Below are 19,769 nucleotides of genomic sequence, written 5' to 3'. Positions count from 1 at the left end.
GGGGTACAGAGGAGTGGCAGAGGCCGGGGGGCCAAAGGGAGAGGGCAGGTGGCCCGGCGGTGAGCTGCGGAGCTGAGCTAGCAACACTCCCTTGGCGGGCGGCCAGGGACACCCACCTGCAGCTTGCTCTTCCTCTGCAGGAGGCTGTTGTGCACCAGGTCCCGGTCCCGCACGGAGCTCGCCACCTGCTCCAGGAGGGCCGTCGCTCTGTCCTGGCCGAACACGCTCCTCAGCAAGTCCTTCTTCAGCTGCAGCACCGTCAGCTGCTCCTTCAAGCGGGAACTTTCCGCCAGGGCTGCCTGCGGCACACGAGGCCCCTGTGAACCCCAGGGCCCGGCACAGCAGGTGGTGCTGCGAAGCTGTGCCCGAGCACCTGCCCGGCGGGCCGTGTGCCTTTGTGCCGGGTCTGCAGGAGGCGGCAGAACACACCGGGAGGCCCTGCATTTCGGGGTCGACGTGATTCCTCTCTTGCCCCCAGGTTCCATCAAATCACCAAAGCCTGGGCATCCAGCCATCCCACTGCCATTGTCCACCGATCCTTTCCCCAGTGATCCCCCATCGTGGACAGCAGGGGGACTACCCCCGGGGGCTACTTAGGACATTCCGAAGGGGCTAGGGGCCTAGGGGAGCATGGTCAGTGGGAATTCAGGAAGGCTCCCCAGAGGAGGTGACACCTAAGTGGAATCGTGATGTGTAGGAGCCCGCCGGGTGAAGGAGGGACCTAAAGGAGACTTCTGTGATGAGTAGCTGGCTCCCACTCAGCCGGAACTCTGCACAGCCCAGGCTCCACCTCCTCCAGGAAGCCTACCCTGACCACATCCCCAGCCTACACTCCCTCTTCCTGCCCCAAAGCCCTAGGCCAAGCCTCAGGTTCCTGCTGAGTAATTCGCTGCTTGGGGTAAGCACCTCTTGCTGCTCTGAGAGTCCAGGGGCCCGGAGGCCAAGGGTCTTGTCTTTAGCCGGCCAGAGTCCTTCCATGTTATACCTGTGATGTTACTGAGACCCTGGGCTAGTCACAGAGGGGGGAAGGAAGAACAGAGACCCCCCCCAGCCAGGTAAGTAACTGCAAGCCAAGGCAGAAAGTGATCATTTCCCTTCAAGTTTCGACAGAGCCCTATGGGTGTTCAAGGCAGAGGTGAACACTCCTTGTTGGGGAAATCCAAGAAGGCTCCCTAGAGGAGGCAGTTTTGCCAGCAGCCCTGGGAGGGTAGAGAGAGTCCCTGGAGGAAGGGCAGCATAAACATGGCCGACACAGCTGAACTGGTGTAATCTTCCCACAAGGGCATGTGGTTTGTTGTCAGCCACAGAGAGGACAAGCCTCTTGAGGGAGAGGGTGCCCTGCACCCCCTTCCTAGCAAACCTGTACACCATACCACAGGGGTTAAGAATTCAGGCTGGGGAGTTGCCATCACGAGTGTGAATTCTGTACTAGCTGGGAGGCTCTGGGTAGTTCTGATACTGTTTCCTCATCCGTAAAATGGGCATAGTCACACCCAACTCACGGGGCGTTATGAGGCTGACATGAGGGGAGGCCTAGACAGCATTTACCACGGTGCACATCCCACAGCGAGCACACAGTAACAGATGGCCCTTCTCCGCGAGGGTCATTACACCAGTTATTACGGGTTGAACTGTGTGCCCTGCAAAAAGATATAACGTCTTAGCCACCATCCCCCACAACTACCTCCAAATGTGACTTTATTTGGCGATAGTCTTTACTGAGGTAACCGAGTTGAAATGAGGTCACTAGGGTGGACCCTAACCCAATGTGACCTGTGTGCTTATTAGAAGGGGAAGTCTGGCCCCAACACGCATGCGCGGAGGGACACAATGTGGAGGCAGAAGGGGAGAAGCTGTCCACGTGACCACAGAGGCCGAGATCGGAGGGATGGGTCTACAGGCCAGTGAACACCGGCAACCACCAGCAAACACCAGGAGCTAGAAGCAGTAGGGAAGGCTGCTCTCCTAGAGGCTTCAGAGATAGCACGGCTCCCCGGACAGCCTGACTGCGGCCTGGCAGTCTCGGAACCATGAGAGAATGAGCTTCTGTTGCTGTAAGTCACCGAGTCTGGGCACTTTGTGACAGTCACCCCCAGAAGTGAATATGACAGCCATGGCCAACATTGGGGCCTGGTGCCTTGGTTCTGGAGGAACTTTGTGGGTCCATAGGCTTCTCTGAGCCTAGGTGTACGAGCTTAGCTAAGAAATACAGGGCTGGCAGCTTGAGCCCGGCCCGTGAAACCCATCTTCCTGGGAAAGGCTGGTGAGCGTGAGCCAAGACATGATCCCAGCCAGCAAACAGCATTTAAACACGGACAAACCACAGTCCTGCCCACTTTTCCAACACACTGACCCGTGAAACTCCTGTCCTGGGAGTCCTGAGTCACACTCTAGAAAGACAGGACCTCTCCCTCTGGCCTGGTGCAGGTCCTGGTTAGCTCTCTGCCCCCGTGAGAAGGACAGGACGGAAATGCAATTGTGATCCAGTGGGAAAAGCACTTGCCGCTGAGTCACCTAGACCGGGGTCAAAGCCAGCCCGACATTCCGTTGCTGTGTAACCTTGAGCAAGTGCCTTCCCCTCTCTGGGGCATGGTTTCCTTAACCGTCAAAGGATAATGATAAAATTGTTCTGTCTGCTTCACAAACCTGTTCCCAGGACCCAGTGTGACAGCAGGAATAGGAACATGAGATGAGAGTCTAGAACCCACCATTCTGACCTCAGCTCTGTCTCTCGAGGGGGCTGACCTTGAACAAACACCCTAACTTCTCTCTGGCTCCTGTCCCTCATCAGCAACGGGAGACGGAAAATGATGGAAATGGAGACCAAAGTCTGTGTACATAGATATGCAGCATACACAAATCATGACAAGGAAAACTGGAAACAACCTAAATATTGTAAGAATGGAAAAGAATATTATGCAGCCATTTAAAGTGAGGACTTTTCGGAAACATTTTATCTTTTTTCCTTAAAATATGCTTAGTTGAAGTATAATAAACATATTATATTAGTTTCAGATGCACAATATAATGATTCGATATTTGTATATGCTGCGAAAATGATCACCACAATAAATCTAGTACCATCCGTCACCATGAAAGTTATAATTATTTTTTCCTTATGAGAATGAGAACGTTTAAGATTTATTCTTGTGGCAACTTTCACTACGCGCTACAATATTTACTGTAGTCACCATCCTGGACCTGACGTCCACATGACTTATTTATTCTATCACTGCAACTTTGTACCCCTTGAGCCCCTTCACCCGTTTTGCCTACCCCGACACCCTGCCCCATTGGCCACCACCACTGTGTTCTCTGTGTCAACGAGTTTTGTTTTGTTTTCTTGAGATTCCACACAGAGGTGGGATCGTGTGGTATTTGTCTTTCTCTGCTTGACTTATTTCACTTAATATAATGCCCTCAAGATCTACCCATGTTACTGTAAGTGTCAAGATTTCATTCTTTTTTTATGGCTGAGTAGCATTCCATTATATATGTCAATCAAATCTTCTTTCATCCATTCATCCATTCATCCATCAGTGGACAATTTGGTTGTTTTCAGGCCTTGGCTATTGTAAATAATGATGCAATGAACATGGAAATGCACAATGTTTTCAAATTAGTGTTTTTGTTTTCTTGAGACAAATACCCAGAAGTGGAATTGCTGAATCATAGGGTAGTTTTATTTTTAATTTTTTGAGGAACTTTCATGCTGTTTTCCACAGTGGCTCCACCAATTTATCGCCCCACCAACAGTGCCCGAGGGTTCACTTTTCTCCACATCCTCACTGATGCTCGTTATTCCTTGTCATTTGATGCTAGCCATTCTGGCAGGTGTGAGGTGATATCTCATTGTGGGTTTGATTTGCATTTCCCAGATGATGAGTGATGCTGAGCACCTTTTCATGTGTCTGTTGGCCATCTGGATGTCTTCTTTGGAAGAATGTCTATTCAGATCCTCCGTCCAAAGTTTCTGTTGAAAGATGTGCTTAGAGTCTCATGGAGGTTCCCTTATACGTAACATGTTATTTTTCTCTTGCTACTCTTAAGACTCTTTATTTTTAACTTTTGACATTTTAATTATTGTGTGTCTCGGTATGGGTCACTTGGGGTTCATTTTATTTGGAAATCTCTGAGCTTCCTGGACCTGCATGTCTGTTTCCTTCCCCAGGTTAGGGAAGTTTTTAGTCTTTATTTCTTCAAGTAAGTTTGCTGCCCCCTTTCTCTCTCTTCTCCTTCTGGGACATCTCTAATGCAAATGTTATTCTGTCTGATGTTGTCTCATAGGTCCCTTAAGCTATTTGCACTTTTTAAAATTCTTTTTTTCTTTCTGCTGCTCTGAGTGTGTTCCACTGCCCTGTCTTCTAGATCACGACCCCTTCTTCTGCTGCATCTAGTCTGCTCTTGAACCCTCTAGTGTATTTTTCAGTTCAGTCATTATATTCTTTGGTTTGTGACTTCTTTTGGGTACTTTCTTGTATTTTACATTTCTTTGTTGACATTCTCGCTGTGCTCCCCCATTCTCCTCCCAAGACCAGTGAGCATTTTTATGACCATGACTCTGAACTCTTTATCAGGTATAGTACTGATTTCCATTTTACTAGGGGTTTTTTTTCTGAAGTTTAATCTTGCTCTTTCATTGGGAACATATTCCTCTGTTTCCTCATTTGCTTGGCTTTCTCTTTTTGTTTCTATGGATTAGGCAAAGCAGCCACCTCTTCCGGTCTCGAAGGAGGGACCTTGTGTAGGATATACCACTTCTTGTTCAACCTTGCCCTAGCTCTTGGCTGTCTCTCAAAACTTTGTTAGTGTCTAAGCAGCCTGGTTTTGTTTGTTTGTTTTTAAAGTAAGCTTCATGTCCAATGTGGGGTTCGAACTCATGACCCTGAGCTCAAGAGTGACATGCTCTACAGAATGAGCTGGCCAGGCACCACCAGCCTGATTTATTTTTAACAGCTCCCATTGTTGAGGGAGTACCGAGACCTGCCAGTGTGCCAGAAGAAGGGCTCAATCAGCACCCAGTTTCAGGCTGATCAGAAGCCAGACCCTCAGGCAACAGCTCTTACATGAATATACACAGTTCTGTGGGACCACAATTGTAAACCCTGCTGGCCTCCAGGCCAGGTGATCTGGACGTGTCCCCTGTGCAACAGTTGCAAAAACTGGGGTCCCAGAGGAGTATCTAAGCTCACTTCTGGGAGATGTCAGTGAGCTGCAGGAAGGCCAAGGGATAGTGCAAAGATGGTGTCCCCCGCCCTACAGCACCTCTATAGGCCCCTCGACAGGTGGCAAAACTCAAGTCTGCCCCTGAGGCTGACACTCCAGGACAAGTAAATAGGATTTTTTCACTGAAAGACCAGAGGTGTGTTTCGGTCTGCTCTGTGCAGTGCCCCGAGTGGCAGACTTCCAAGAATCACATCTCTGATTGTTGACAGTCCTGTGGGACCCAGGAAGGTAAGCCCCCCACCGGCCACCAGAGCCAGGCGATCACGGAGCTTCCCTTGTGCGAACTGCACGCACTCACCAGCTTTAGCAAGGCGGCAGGAAAGCACAGGGCTGGGGTGTACCCACTGGTGCTAGTGGGGTAGAAGGAGAGCGCAAACACCTCGGCCCAGCACCTCCATCCCCAGCGAGAATCCCGACAGGGGCCTGCCCCTCGGGCAGTCGAAGATTAGCAATTGAATCTCCTTCATATATAGTCCAGGTGCTTTTCGATCCGCTGCTTGGGCACTGGTCCCCGCGGCAAGTGCGTTTGTGCACCAACGCTTTACGAGATGCATCTCGGTTCCCTGCAGCCCTTTGGGTCTCCTGGACATGAGCCCCATTGGTTTTCTCAATTGGATGTTTTGGGGATTTATCTCCCCAGTGTTAAGACCCAGGGGGTGGGGTGCCTGATGTGGGGCACAAACCCCTCACTCCTCAAGGAGAACCTCCAGGTTTATGAGATCCTTCCAGACTGTGGGTCGTTGCACTAGGGGTGAGGTTTTGGGCCTCTCTACCCACCTCAATGAAGCCCTTTTACACTCTGATGTGAAGCAGCCGTTTGGCTAGTTTTCAGGTCTTTTTCAAAGGGAATTATTCCGTATGTAGCTGTCGATTCAGTGTGTCCGTGGGAGGAGGTAAGTTCAGGATCTTTCTACGCTGCCATCTTGGACCGTGCGCCTGAACCATTTTAAATGATGCCAAGAAAAAGCTCAGCTGTGTCAGTGAAACATATCAGAATACACAGCTATAGAACACGAGCCCAAACATGTGAAAACTGTCATGCATTAATTAAGGCTTCTATTGGCGACCATATTGCATAGAAATGGCTAGATGGATTTTCATCAGATATAAAAGATACTATTTGGGATTGTCTGACCTAAAATTGATTTTTCTGACACACGTAAAATTCACTTTCAGGAGCCCTGAGGAGTACCTCAGAAGGATGGGCAGTCATCTTTCAGAGCACAGGAGAGGAAGCCCTCAGGACCCCCAAAAGCAAAGGCTATGCCCTGCAGCTGAAGACCTATGGACAGAGAAAACCAACTCTTGTTCCAGCGTGAGCCCCAAGTGGAATATCAGGAGAGCAGACACTCCGCAACACAGGCACCGGTCTGTGGCTGAGTAGGGTGTTCAAGGGTGAGGAGGGGCCAGTCCTGGCTGAAGGGCCTCCGCAGAAACACCAAGTTGCATAGAAAATGTGATGTTGTGTCTCTCCACACATCACCAGTGGTCCTAGGGCTTGTGCTTGTGGACGTTTTTTGTTTCCTTCTTCACAAATCTTTACATCTCCAAGCAGGCATGACTTTCATAACCAGAATGAAAATTAATATAAAACGAGGCTTATATCTGATACTCTCTTGTGTCTCCTCTCACTCAGTGAGTCTTAGACTCCCAGGACCTGAACGTATTTTATGGACTTCAGAGCTCCACAGGATACCATCAGGCAGCGTTGATGGGCTAATCAGAGCCGCCATGTTGACAGGCATTTGTGGTCGATACCAAGGTCCGCTCACCCAACACTCATTCCTCCTTCTTGCTCCCCCCACAGCCAGCATTGTGTTTGGATGGCAAAGTGCCCAGTTACGGGTGTTGAAATACATTTCTAGGGTCAGGATGGGGCTGCTTCCACCATGAATGCCAAGGCAACAAAGTGAAACTTCCAGATAAGTTTTGAGTTCCCGTAAATGCTCTGCTTGACCAGGAACGCAGGATTCTAGTCTGCAATCCCCAAACATCAAGCCAAATCTCGGTCTTCTCAACCCAAACAAGGCTGACCATTGGCCAATCAGGTATTTTCTATCTGTCTTTTTCTTGTTCTTTATTTTTTTTTTAAAGATTTTATTTATTTATTTGACAGAGAGACAGCCAGCGAGAGAGGGGACACAAGCAGGGGGAGTGGGAGAGGAAGAAGCAGGCTCCTAGCAGAGGAGCCTGATGTGGGGCTCGAACCCAGAACACCGGGATCACGCCCTGAGCTGAAGGCAGATGCTTAACAACTGCGCCACCAGGCGCCCCTCTTGTTCTTTATTCTTTATCCTATTAAAGATAGGGTCCGTCCTGCCGTCTGCCCCATTTTGCAGTTCTCCAAAAGGAGGCTATCCACTTCACGAAGAGTTAAATAAAGTTTGTTTGTATCATCTAAATTGTCTTCTTTAATCACATTTTAACATAGAGTTGTATCTGTAATTGGTATAAGCCAGTCCTGGCAAGCCCATCATTCTCAGCCAGTGATTGGCCCAGGGACAGTCATGTGACCTGGCCTGGCCAACGAGATGTAAGGAGTCTCTGCTGGGGCTTCTGGGAAGGAAGGTTTGCCTCCCTGTTCGAAATGGTGACTAGAGAAAGCCTTTTTGTCCCCTTGCTGTTCCTTTCAAACAAGATGTTGTTCCTGTGAAGATGTGAGCTTGCGGTGGTGGCATCTACCTTGGGGCCGTGAAGGGAGATGTGGCTTACAGCTAGAAAGAGCCTGGGTCCTAGAAGACAGTGTTGAGCTATCAGGCCAGCCCTGAACCACCCTGGAAGTCTCTGGGTTTTAAGCTACCACTGGTCAGAATTTCTGTCACTTGTCACATGCATCCTAATTGATACACACGCAATAGAGGTAATGGCCTAACGTGCTCTCGCTCAGAATTGCTCATGCTTCCCCCAGACAACCGTCTGCAGGAGGCCCCTGAAGGGAAGGGGTGTGAGAGGGTCAGTATAAAGTCCTGCGGTCACACCAGGTACCAGACTTTGCTTTCTACCCAAGAATTGAAGATGACCTTTGTCACTGATCACATTTCCTGTGCCAACGTAGGACTTGCCAGGCAGGGTGCGGTGAACTCTACCCAGATTCCTGGAGCACCCAGGCACACGCCTTTCCCTGGAAATACGGCCACGGCATCGTGCCTGGCTGGTGGCCTCCCTCCTCCCCCCTGCACTGGTTACCTCGATCTGGGGCAGGAAGGTGTGAATGGAGGGCAGGTCTGGCAGGCTGGCGGTGACATCCAGGAGCCTCTGGGCCAGGGCCTTCCACAGCTGCAGGTCCTGCAGAGGCCGCTGCATGCGCTGCCACAGCTCCAGCCCCGTGGCATTGCGAAGCCTGGTGCTCTTCCCTTTCATGCTGAGAGGGCCATGGAGGGGAGACACCGAGAGACGAGAGAGTGGGGTCAGTCCAGACCCGAGGCCTCTACCGGGAACCCCAGGGAGCCAGTGCACGTTATTCCCACGGTGGCTCTCCCCCATCCACAGGCTGCTGGGAGTGGCTACGGGGCCTCGGAGGTCTATCCCTCTGATTAAAGTGCACTAGAAGAAAGCCGGTTCTCAAACACACTTGCAGCGTAGCCTCATGACCAGAGAAGCTCAAGCCTTGGCGAGGAAACACGGAGCCCCTAGCCTGGAACTGCCTGCCCCCAGGCACCTCGCAGAAGCTAAAGCAAAATCCCTTCCCGAGTAAGAGGCCATCATCCTGGGCCCTAATCATTTCTAGAAATAATCGCTCAACTACAACACCCAGTCACAGACAGCCAGCACAGAGAACCTCGACAAGAGAAGCTGGAGGGAAGGGGAGTCCCTCGGCTACACCTGGGCAGAGCAAGTTCACGGCCCGGCCCTGCCACCGCCTCAGCGTCCCGCAGGGGACCCGGGCCCCTGCTCTGAGGTACAGACCTCAGGGGGTAGAGGGGGGAGCCCCCTGAGTTCATTCGGAAGGAACCTCTGTATCAGGCGGAGGGATGCGAGGCGCTCTGATACGCGGACAGTTGGGCTGTGTTCACAGCACCTCGGAGGCTCGCGGAGCAGACAGACTGCAAACTGACACGGTGCTCAGCTCCAGCGCGGGGGCTATCTGATCGGCCGGCCTCTGCTGAGCTAGGAGACGGGAGGCCCGGCTCTGCCCGAGCCCATGGGCCGAGGGGGAGGTAGAGGCTGGTCTGAAGACAGGCTCGGATGCTGAGTCAGCATGATCTGCAGGCACGGGGATGGTCTGTGTCTATTGAAAAGCCCTCCCTTTGGGCCATTACGCGGTGGACGCCTCCCCAGTGCTAAGCTACACAGAGACTGGATGGAAATCAGTGAATGAGCCACGCTGCATGGAACAAAGCCAAGTCCAGTCCTCCCTTCTGGGGTTGAGGGGCGCCAGCATTATGTTAGAGTTACCAGGCTGCAAGAGAAAGCAAGCACACTTCCTGGTGATGGCCTGCGATGAGGTCAGAAGACCCCTTGAGTGTGAGGTTCAAGACACCCCCCAGTCCCACCTCCCCCAGCCTGCCCGGATACCTCTGGAACTCCTGGAGGGCCGCGACCACGCTGTTGGAGAGCGGCTGCAGGTCATGGGGGAAGGCGATGAGCTCCTTCAGCTGGGCCTGCAGCCGGGCCACCCGGGGCTCTTCGGCGGTCAGGGCCGTCCGCGTCGCCTACGGCACACAGACGAAACCAGAGGGGCGTAGGAGAGTCAGTGACTGGGTGACGAGCGTGGCAGGTGGGAGTGGGCTAGCCTGGGAGAAACCCGTCGCCCAGGGCAGGGACTGGGATCTCTGGAAGCTCAGCCTCTGCTCTCCTGCTCTGGGCCCTGACCTTCGCATTGGCTCTCACCAAGCTCGTTTTTTCTTTAATATCACTGACCTCAGTGCTGTCGTGAGTACCCGCACCTCATACAAATAACGGATATCTTGGGGAACATTGCACCGCGCGGACTGCTCTGGGAGTCCCATTCACTGAAGCTGGGCAGACACCCTAGGCAGTAATTTTCCGTGTCCCCGTTGTATGCCCAGGGGAACTGTGGCTGAGAGTTTTCTGACAGTTGTGGGGCAAGTAAACAGTGGACCTGACGTGGGAGCTGGGCCCTCTGGCTCTTAGACTCCGCGGCACTGAAGGAAAACAGCAGTCTACAGGTGCTTTGTGAATCCGGTTCGTGTTATTGGCAGGCCAAGAGGATAGTTCCCCTGAGCATTCCCGAACCACGCCACTCGATGGACCGCGTTCTGACACCAGACACAGCCCTTTCCTGCTGTCCTGGGAAGTGCAGAATTTGACCTTGACCTTGACACTTGCTGGGCCCGTGCTCAGTAGGAGGTGAGAAGGGGCAGTGGAAAGGGCTGGGCTTTGGCGTGACACAGGCTGTCTGGGAAACATCCTCCACCCCTTCCTAACTGGGCAGCCTCGGGCTGTTCCCTCATTGGTAAAATGGGGCCATGGCCTTGACCAGGCACTGGGCGCAGAGCAGGAGCCTAGCCGTGCCCCTCCCCAGCTGCCCCACAAGCAACCTCGAGCCTTGGTCCGGATCCTCCACTCGCAGGGCCCAGAGGCAGCCCCAGCCAGCCTCAGTCTTGGGTGAACCACAAGTGAACTGGGACCAGTTTGGAGCTCAAGGGAGCAAGCTCAGATAGAGGGATGGGAGGCAGCAGCGAGGGGCAGGAGGGAACACCGTGTTGACCGCGGGATGTGGAGTCCGTCCGTATTCAATCACGAAGCACCCGTAATGAAATCTGTACAGGTTTTCATAGAAGAGGAAGACACAACTGGTGTGTGTGAACTCGCAGTTTCCAAACGATTCAAAGGAAACTGCACGTCAGCGCCCAGGAAGGCTGGCCAGCCTGCAGACAAGAGAGACTTGGCCAACGCAGGGCAGGGGTCTGCAGTGAAGGGCAGGACACTGGGCTGCCTCGGGAGAAAGTCCCGTCCAGACCCCACAAAGGTCAAGAGTCCATGTGGGGACATGCAGGTCACAGAAACGTCAAGTGACCAGGGAGGGACCAGCTGGGAGCCACAGTGGGAAGTTGCTGCCCCCCATGCTGGCCTGGCTAAGTGCTGCCCCCTCTAGACACAGCTGACTTCCTTGTGCAATAAGCCCGGGGCGGGGGGGCTTCCAGTCCTGCCGTGCCCTTTCTGTACCCATGATATGGGCATCTTTAGTTTCTGGATTGCTGGGATGCCCTGGAAGGGGGCCGTGTGAGGCAGCTGTGGTCGACTCTGGGCTAGCCACAAAACCGCTCTGATTTCAACCTTAGCCACTAAATGTCTCCCTGAAGTGGATGAATGGTCCTGCCTGGTCCGCATGGGGATGCCACAGATCACTCCCAGCCCCTCTTCTCTTTGGGGGACGGTCTTGGGACTGTGGGCAGAGAGATCAGGTCACAGCCAGTCTGAGCTCCAGTGTCCTCGTTCCTGGTCCTTGCCTCTCACTATGCTAATTTTCTAAAACTGGGAGTCTGGGCTGGCACGGCAGTTAGAAGCACGTGCCCTGGAGTCAGACTGTCTAGGTTCAAGTTCAAATTCCTGCCTCCACCTGCAGGGTGCATAACCACAGGCACATCTTCCACTCCTGAGTGCCTCAGTTTCCCCATCTATAAAAGGGGATCCTGGCAGTGCCCCCCGCATAGGTTTGTCCGGCACTCAACACACTGCATGCTGGGTAAGTAATAACCGCACTGTGTCGGTTTTGAGGATGAACACGTTACTCTTTCCACCGGGGTCCTGACACCACCTGCTTCTCTGAAGTTGGCCTGTTTCTCAAAAGAGGGAACAGTCCACATTTCCTTCTTGGTGCAAGATGGGATGAGTGCCCTCTCCCTTTCCCCTGCTCTGCAGGGCCGCGGCTGCTCCCAGCCAAACCAGGTCGGGCGGCCTCGCGGCCACACGCCTGGCCTCGTCCCAGGGCAGCCTGCCACTCCGAGGGCTGGGCTGGAGCAGGTCAGGTGTGTGCCCGCCCCTTACCACACGACACACAGGAAGTGCAAACAGCCACTGCGTGAACGCTCATTTAAGAACAAAAGTCTTCAGGCATAAATTCCACGCTTCCTTGCCTTGATTGTGGTTAGTCATGACTTGATTGTAATTGAGATGACACTGGAACCGGGTGGGGCAGAGAGTTCGTAGGGGTGTGGTCAGCCTCCTGCCTCAGGACAGGCTTCCTGAAACACAGCTGTCGTGTCGGGACACCGGCAGGGCTTTCTAGACCTTCCCTCCCGAGTTCGTACTCTGAGCACCGATACTGGCAGCTATGCTAAGCACTTAAGTTTTCACGTGTGCATTCCTGTTCTGCGGTTTAAAGCAGAGGTGTAAAGCACTTCTCCCAAGACCATGCACTCAGCAAGGAGAGAAAGCAGGACCTGCGCCCAGGCAGTCTGACCCAAAAGCCCCCGCCCTCGACCCCCGCGCTCACCACCTCTACCCGAGCCGAGGCGGGCAGTCCTAAGGAAGCAGCAGTTCCCTCTGGGCGAAGTTGGTGGCTGCAGTGGAGCGTGGTCTGCTACGAGGCTCAGTGAGCCCTAAAGACCATGTGCCTTGTTTCTACCCACACAAAAATATTTTTGCACACGAGCAAGCATTAGAAGGAAGAGAAAAAATCGAACAACGACGCAGACTGGAGGTGGGATCGGGTAGCTTTTCTTTTAGCCATTTCCCCTCATGGCACTAATGCGGAGCTGACCCAGTGAGTTAATAAGTAAAGATGGGAGTGGGGGAGGATGTTAATCCTTATTTAAAAATCTCTCTGTGCGAAGCCAGACGGCCCGAGTGTGCACACAGGCAAGAGGAAGGCAAACGCACCCCGACTGCACACTGTGCCTGGTGGGAAGCCACCCACCTTCCCAGGAGGGGCACTGTCTGCTGGGTCTCCCCAGAACCCCATTGTCTCTACACCGAAGGACTTTCCCTCTGACCTAACTCTCCCTGCTCTGGGCTCAGGAAGTCCAGCCCACATCCCACCACTGGACAAGGGAAGGGGCAGACTCAAAGCCAAGCCACCTCTGGCCTTATTTACCCTCTGACTCATTGTGTGATTCTGGGGATGTTGGGGGTGGGAGGGCTCAAATCTCTCCAGGCCTCAGTTTCCTCATCTGGAAAATGGGTACAAACACCCAACTTGTGCATTACACCCAGGAAACTCAGGTTACCAAAGATCCAGGAAAACCAGAGTGAGTGTGCTTAAGGCTTAGCTTGATTCCCCCTCCCCGCCCGGCAAGGGAGCTCCAAGTGGCTGTGCCCCGAGGCACACAGGGCGCCTGGACGGTCCATGTCTTAGCCAAATGCTGCTTACCGAGTAGAGTCTCCAGCGGGCCACCAGCTCGTCCTCGGTCCCCGCCTTCGCTGCGGGCTCCAGGCCCTCCTCGGCCAGCCTCTGGAGGTCCTTCCTGAACTCTCCCAGCTCGGCCTCCAGCTGCTGCCGCCGCTGCTCACAGGCTCCCATGGACGTGAGCAGGCCCTGCAGCCGCTCCTCCTCCTCCTCCCAGAGGACGCGAAGCTTCTCCAGAACTCTGCGCATGTCCTCCAGCTCCTCGGTGATCCTCTCCGCACCCAGGGGAGAGGTGTTCTCGATGATGCCCACAGCCTGTTCCTCCAGCCTCCTCAAGGACTTCTCACCCCGGGGAAAATCATCAGCGATGTCCTAGAAGGGGGGAGGGGGTAGATGGAGAAACACATGAGGGGAGAAAGAAAACATCTGCTGCATTTTCCAGAGCCTCTGGGAATGTCCATGCCAAACACCCATCCCTAGATTCCCAGGTCAGAGTCCGGGGTGCCCTTCCAAGGACAGGACTGCCCGACTTAGTAGCCCTGACTTGCAAGGCGAGGACAGAATCCCCTTCCCATGTGTTTTACAGCCATTCGATTAAATCAAGGCGAAAAATCGCTCTTGGGTGTTTCTGTCTTTAACCCTCTCTGACATTTGTTGAACTTCCTTTTTAAGGAAGACAGAGGCAGCCTCGGGCTAGGAGCCTTTGGCTGGCAGAAGTATGGAACCAAACAGCCTCGTGACCCCGTTCGGTTTCATTGTATTTATTTGTACGGTTACCTACTAATTATGAGTGAGTGTTGGTTTTCCATTCATGACAATGACATAAGTTCTCCCTTCGAATAAAATATTCATTCGCTTTTAACTAAAAACACATTTCTATAAACACCTTTAACTCTATTTTGTTTGAAAGTGCCTTCAAAATAGTTCACTTTTTTATCGAAGGACCATCGCAGGGAGTAAAGGACATAGATATTAAGCATTACTGTTCAGATGGTTTTGAGAAATACTCATGCCTGTGTAGTCCACATCGTTACCAAAACGTAGAGCATTTCTAACATCCCCAAAGCTTCTAGAACTCCACATAGCTGAAATCCTAGACTGTATTAGCTTTTGAAACGGGCTTCTTTCAGCACAATGCCCTTTAGACCCTCTCATGCTGTTGTATATATTAGTACTTCATTTTTCTACTGTGAGTAGTAGTCACGTATCTACATCGATATGTCTTCTGTTCCACGATATGTTTATCCAATACTCTGCCGACTAAATTCTGACTGAGCTGCTTTCAGTTTGAAACTATTACAAATAAGGTCCGATGAACATTCTCATACTAATCATATAAGATTTTTTTTGGTCATTGTTCACTGGTTTTTTAAAAAAGAGTCAACTTAGCACAAATATGAAATAAACGCAACAGGTGCCGTATATTGAATTACTGAAGGGAATCTAACACTCCCTTTACAGAGGAAGTCAGAAGCTCATTCAAGGTCACAGCCATTCAGGAAGGCCAGAGCGGACCAAGCCTCTCGCCACTGCGGGCCTGATGCCTACGTCAGGTAAGGAACGCGTAGCATACTGACATGTGCAGTGGGGTCCCTCCGTTGTGGGGGCTGCCCCGTGCGTCCCAAGACGCGTCGCAACATCTCTGGCTTCCACCCCCGGCTGTAACCACAGAATGGTATCTCCAGACACCGCTGGGATAGCCCCTATTTGAGACCCACTGGCCCAGACCATGCTGCCCTGGCCTTGGGTTTCCAAATGCCCTGCCAGCTCAGAGCTTTCTAGAAAGCAGCCAAGGCCCCAAACATATTGCCCTAGATGCCACGCTTCTCCTCACGTGGGCCTGTGTGCCACGGATTTTCTATCTCCTGTGGCCCCCGGCTCATCCCATTAAATAAACGACACCACGGAGCCCCCGTATTTGACGTCTCCTCAGTGGAGCGCTCTGAGGGAGACACGCGCCGAGTTTACCTGCAGCGTGCGGAGACGGTGCTGGGCGGACAGTTTGCAGCTCCGTCCCAGGCAGCCGCTCACCTTCTCCACCACCGCCTTCAGCCACAGCTGGAACTCGTCCACACCCGCCTGGAAACGCTCATGCTCGCGGGTCATCTGCTCCAGCAGATTCACTCTGTCCTGTGGGAGCGGAGGAGAGTCACCACCTAGGAAGGTCCCCAGGGCAGGCTGCCCCTGGCCTTCAAGGCCCGCCTGCGTGTGTGTGTGTGTGTGTGTGTGTGTGTGTGCGCGCGCACGCGCGTGAGATGCAGTCAACCAACCGTCGGTCCTTCTGCTGAAGACAAAAAGGTCCTACCTGCTCTTCTCTACCTTATTGGCCGTCAACCAAGAGACTCTTGGACAAAGCATGTCCACACCGGGCCTGTCACCTACACAGCTGGCTTTTTTTCCTGACATGTCACCTACACAGCTGGCTTTTTTTCCTGCCATGTCCTGGGGGTAGCACTCAACACGGGGCCTTGCTACACAGAGCTATCACTGGAGCACTCACGAACGTGCCGGGCCCGCTCGAGGACCTTTATGTGCGCTATCCTCTCATCGAGCTCCCCCGACCACCCCATCCGCTGACGCTATTATTATCATTATCCGGGTGTGACAGATGGGGAAACGGAGGCACAGAGCCGTGCCTCAGAAAGCACTTGCCTAAGGTCACCTGCGGGGGAAACACCAAGATTCAAACCCAGAAGGCAAGTCTGGGCCAGTGGTGTCTGCAGGGCGTGCAAATAACCAGCAGGCTGCCCCCACTTCCTCACGGGTACAGTGGTGCTGCCAGCATAGATAGGCTGGAGTCACCTCGCTTTTCAGACAAGCCCACTCTCGTTCTAACCACGCAGGGACAACATGGTGTCCTGAGGGCCGCTGTCGTCTGGGAAATAGCAGTGTCCCTGCTGTAAGACCTGTGTCCCCAGGGACTCTGTTTCTCAAACACACCCCTGATCACAGCCCTGTTTCTCTAAAGTCCTCCATGGCTCCCCACTGCCCGTAGGCCCAGATCCCAGTGCCGCAGCCTGCCGGTCAACGGCAGGACCCCACAACGTGGCTGTGGCCCTGTAGTCAACACTCCGGGCTCTGGAGCCCACTGCCTGTGACTTGAACCCTGGCCTGCCTCGTGCTTCAGTCTCCCCATCTGTACATGCAGTTAATAACAGTCCCAGCTCACTGGGGTGCAGTGGGATTAAATGAGTCAGAGCTCACACAACCCCAGAACCGCGCTGGGCAGCTAGTGAGCACCTAATACCTGCTAGCCTTTGATTCCTGTCACTTGCTGTCCCCTGTGCTCTTGTCACACCCAACAGAGCGGGAGTGGGCAAGTAAGTACCTCCACCTGGATACACTGATCTCCAGGCCCCACCTCCTCTCCGACCTGGCCCGCTGCCCCCAGGCTGCAGGAGCAGCCTTCCCTCCTGGCCTTGCCCTCGCCTTGTCATCCACTGGGAGAGCCGAGGGCTCCCTACACATCCGGCTGCCCTTGGCTGACTTCCTCCCCAGGCCCCATGCAGGGTGGCTCTGTGAATGAACGCTTCCCTAATGGCAGGAAGAAATCAACATGGAGTGTGGCCAGCAGAGGGAAGTTTCCAAGGAGAGCCAGGAAGAGCAGAAGAGGGGACTTCCTTTTCATAAGCACACGCTACGTGCCCGGACCGTGACAAGCACGATCTTAATCTTCCCAACGACGCCAAGCCTGCCCATCCTGCAGACGTGCAGGCTGACGCTGGGAGGTCACATAAGCCTTGAAGGGCCTTCTAGACAAGACTTAAAAGGCCAGTGCCCAACTCCAAAATCACGGCTCTAATCCAGAGGTGGGCTCACTAGACAGCGGATGTTTTCGGCTTTATCTGCCCTGTGGCGTCTATTGTAGCCAGTTACCTGCTAGGTTGTGGCTCACAAGCTACCAGAGGCAAACCCGCAAAGCAAGCTTGTATTCCAGTGAAACTCAAATGTGGACACCGGAATGTGAATTTCGTATCATTTTCATAGCTCCTGAAAGATTCTGCTTTTTATTTTTCTCCCTTTAAGCAGGTAAAAGCCATTTTCAGCTCGGGCTGTAGAAAATCAGGAGATGGGGCGGATTTGGCCCACAGGCCCTCGTTTGGTGGCCTCGGCTCTTACTTAGCCGGGGAGCAGGCCGTGTCCGGAAGGGCGCTGACCCTCTCCGAAACAAAGTCAAAAGTTCTCAAATGGGAAGTGTGGACAGACACGTGGGTTCAGAAAACTTCCCTGCCCTTTGAGAAAGTCCTCACCAAACCGGAAAATAGGAATATTAATTCATTCAGACCTTTGCAACAACCATGACAGGGAGGAGGAAATATCCCCATTTTAGAGATGGGGAAATCAAGGCACGGGACCAAGTCCTTCGGTGAAGAGCTGGGAGCCTCCCACTAACGGACTGAGGCTCGGTGCATCACCAGGAATGCATAGTGGGTGCCTGAATGCCCAACGTGGACCAAGAGGCAGTGGCCCTCTCCTTCACGCCTCCCGTGCTGGCTCCCCCTTCCTGCGGGATTGTCTGCATCCATCAAAACCCTCCCAGAGCTGCCCCGGCCACAGGAAAGCCTCATTTCTGAAAGTGGGTCAGGAATAACAAGCAGAGAATAAATGCGGGCCCCCTGGTTGACGCTGATGGTGATAAATGTTGTAGCGACGCGAAGTCTCCCCCGAACGTGCTGGCCGGCGGCTCGCGCGTGAGCGATGAGGTGCTGGCTGGCACTCGGGAAACGCAGAGTAAATAAAAGCCTCCATGATAGTGAGCAGAAGTGCAGTGTGGCCGAGCAGGGCAGGAGTCCAGACGCGCTCTGTGCCAGGCAGAACGATCACAGAGCACAATTCAGCCACGGCTGGGCCGGCCCCCTTGCAGGATGACAGGGGTGACAAATGGGGGAGTCCTCAACCTTCCCTCATCAGACTGAACAATTCAACCGTCTGTGGCAGGCAGAGTTGTCAGGAATGTCAAAACCCAACCAATTAACAAGGGCGGCATGGATTTATGCCTCCGCAAGGCTGCGCCAGTGGCTCTGATTCACGGCCCAGATGCCAGACGGACACGCCCCCTTCGAGAGCCGCCTGGGGATGCAGGGGGGGAGGAGGAGGCTGCTGGGTGCCTGGCTCTTTCACAAAACGTAATTGGTGGATTAAAAAATAAAACTCATAGTAAACAAGCAGGACCCCTCTGGCAACCAGCCCGCTCTATTCTTGACTCTCGAGGTTGGGGTTGACAGTGTGCCATCGCTCACCCCAGACCTTGGCCAGCGGATGGAGTCCCGGGAGCTCCCTCCAGGGGGTGGTCGCAAAGGCCACAGTCCAGAGGCGGCCCCCACGGTGCCTCTGTGCTCCTGTCCCCCTCAACGCCAGTGGCTTTGCTAGTGAACGTATCACAGTCAAACATGGGTTTTCAGAGGGTGAAAGCCGTGGCCTGCTCACTAGCCTGAGAAATGTTGAAATGGACCCTCCGTTGGTGAAAGGCAAGGTATTAATACAAAGAAGGTCTGCTACAGACTGAGTTGTGACCCCCCCCCACCGATTCATAGCTTGAAGCCCTACCCCCCAACGTGTTGGTATTTGGAGGTTGGGCCACAGAATTAGGATCACTTGAGGTCATGAGGGTGGGGTCCCCAGGATAGGATCGGGGCCCTTATAAGAAGAGACAGCAGAGAGCGTACTGTCCCCCTCCCCCCTCCCACGAGAGCAAGAAGGCAGCATCTACAAACTACGGAAAGGCCCCTCCCCAGGAGCCCAGTCTTCCAGTGCCTTGATCTTGGACTTCACAGCCTACAAAACCGTGAGAACCACGTTGGTGCTGCAATGTTCTGTTACGGCAGCCTGAGCGGACGGAGACCCACCCTGCCCTCAGGCCTGGGTCCCTGGAGATTCGTCCTGTCCCTGGGCTAGGAGCATTTCAGCGGCCCACCTCGCGATGGCTTTCTCATCTGCCTTGGGAGAGCCTTTCCTGCAAGGAGAGGCCTTTGTCCAGTGTCCAAGGCAGGTACCCAGGAAGCATCTGGACCACGAAGGATCTTCAGGGGCCACAGGACATGCAGCGTTCCCCACCTTGCTTAGGATAGAGCTCAGGCATTTTCCTGTTGTCTAGGGCTGGAAGGCTGGGCCATGCCCCGGGGTTGGTGTGTGTGGGGGGGGCTATATCCCATTTCACTAATGAGGACCTTAGGGTTGGAAGTTAAATCTCTTACTAAGGACAGCGTCAAAGTTTGATTTGTTCAGTAAATTCTCAGTCTTCGGAAGGTCAGGCCCCCCTCTAGAATCTGACGGAGGCTATGGCTCCTCTCCC

The 19,769-nt window shown here is 53.5% G+C and overlaps 1 protein-coding gene and 1 long non-coding RNA gene across 4 annotated transcripts in view; one reads left to right on the top strand and one right to left on the bottom strand.

Annotated features, from left to right (window-relative positions):
- Positions 1-19,769, bottom strand: part of SYNE3 (spectrin repeat containing nuclear envelope family member 3) — an 82,005-nt gene that overhangs the window by 22,646 nt on the left and 39,590 nt on the right. The window contains exons 5-9 of one of the 3 annotated variants that reach the window (XM_040641477.1): positions 15,446-15,607; positions 13,502-13,849; positions 9,742-9,878; positions 8,413-8,587; positions 117-299 (exon numbers count right to left, since the gene is read on the bottom strand). In XM_040641477.1, the coding sequence (XP_040497411.1) occupies positions 117-299; positions 8,413-8,587; positions 9,742-9,878; positions 13,502-13,849; positions 15,446-15,607 (1,005 nt within the window). Of the gene's footprint in view, positions 1-116; positions 300-3,711; positions 3,974-7,441; positions 7,959-8,412; positions 8,588-9,741; positions 9,879-13,501; positions 13,850-15,445; positions 15,608-19,769 lie in introns of those variants that run through there. The other 2 variants (XM_040641475.1, XM_040641476.1) reach the window with 2 other exon arrangements.
- On the top strand, positions 875-6,797 carry LOC121105209. Its single transcript, XR_005837630.1, has 3 exons — positions 875-1,055; positions 1,789-2,054; positions 6,403-6,797. It is a non-coding gene; the product is annotated as an uncharacterized LOC121105209 (long non-coding RNA).

This window comes from Ursus maritimus, unplaced genomic scaffold (genome assembly GCF_017311325.1).
Source record: "Ursus maritimus isolate PB19 unplaced genomic scaffold, ASM1731132v1 scaffold_25, whole genome shotgun sequence".
Classification (NCBI taxonomy): domain Eukaryota; kingdom Metazoa; phylum Chordata; class Mammalia; order Carnivora; family Ursidae; genus Ursus; species Ursus maritimus.
This window is presented reverse-complemented; position numbering and strand designations above follow the sequence as displayed.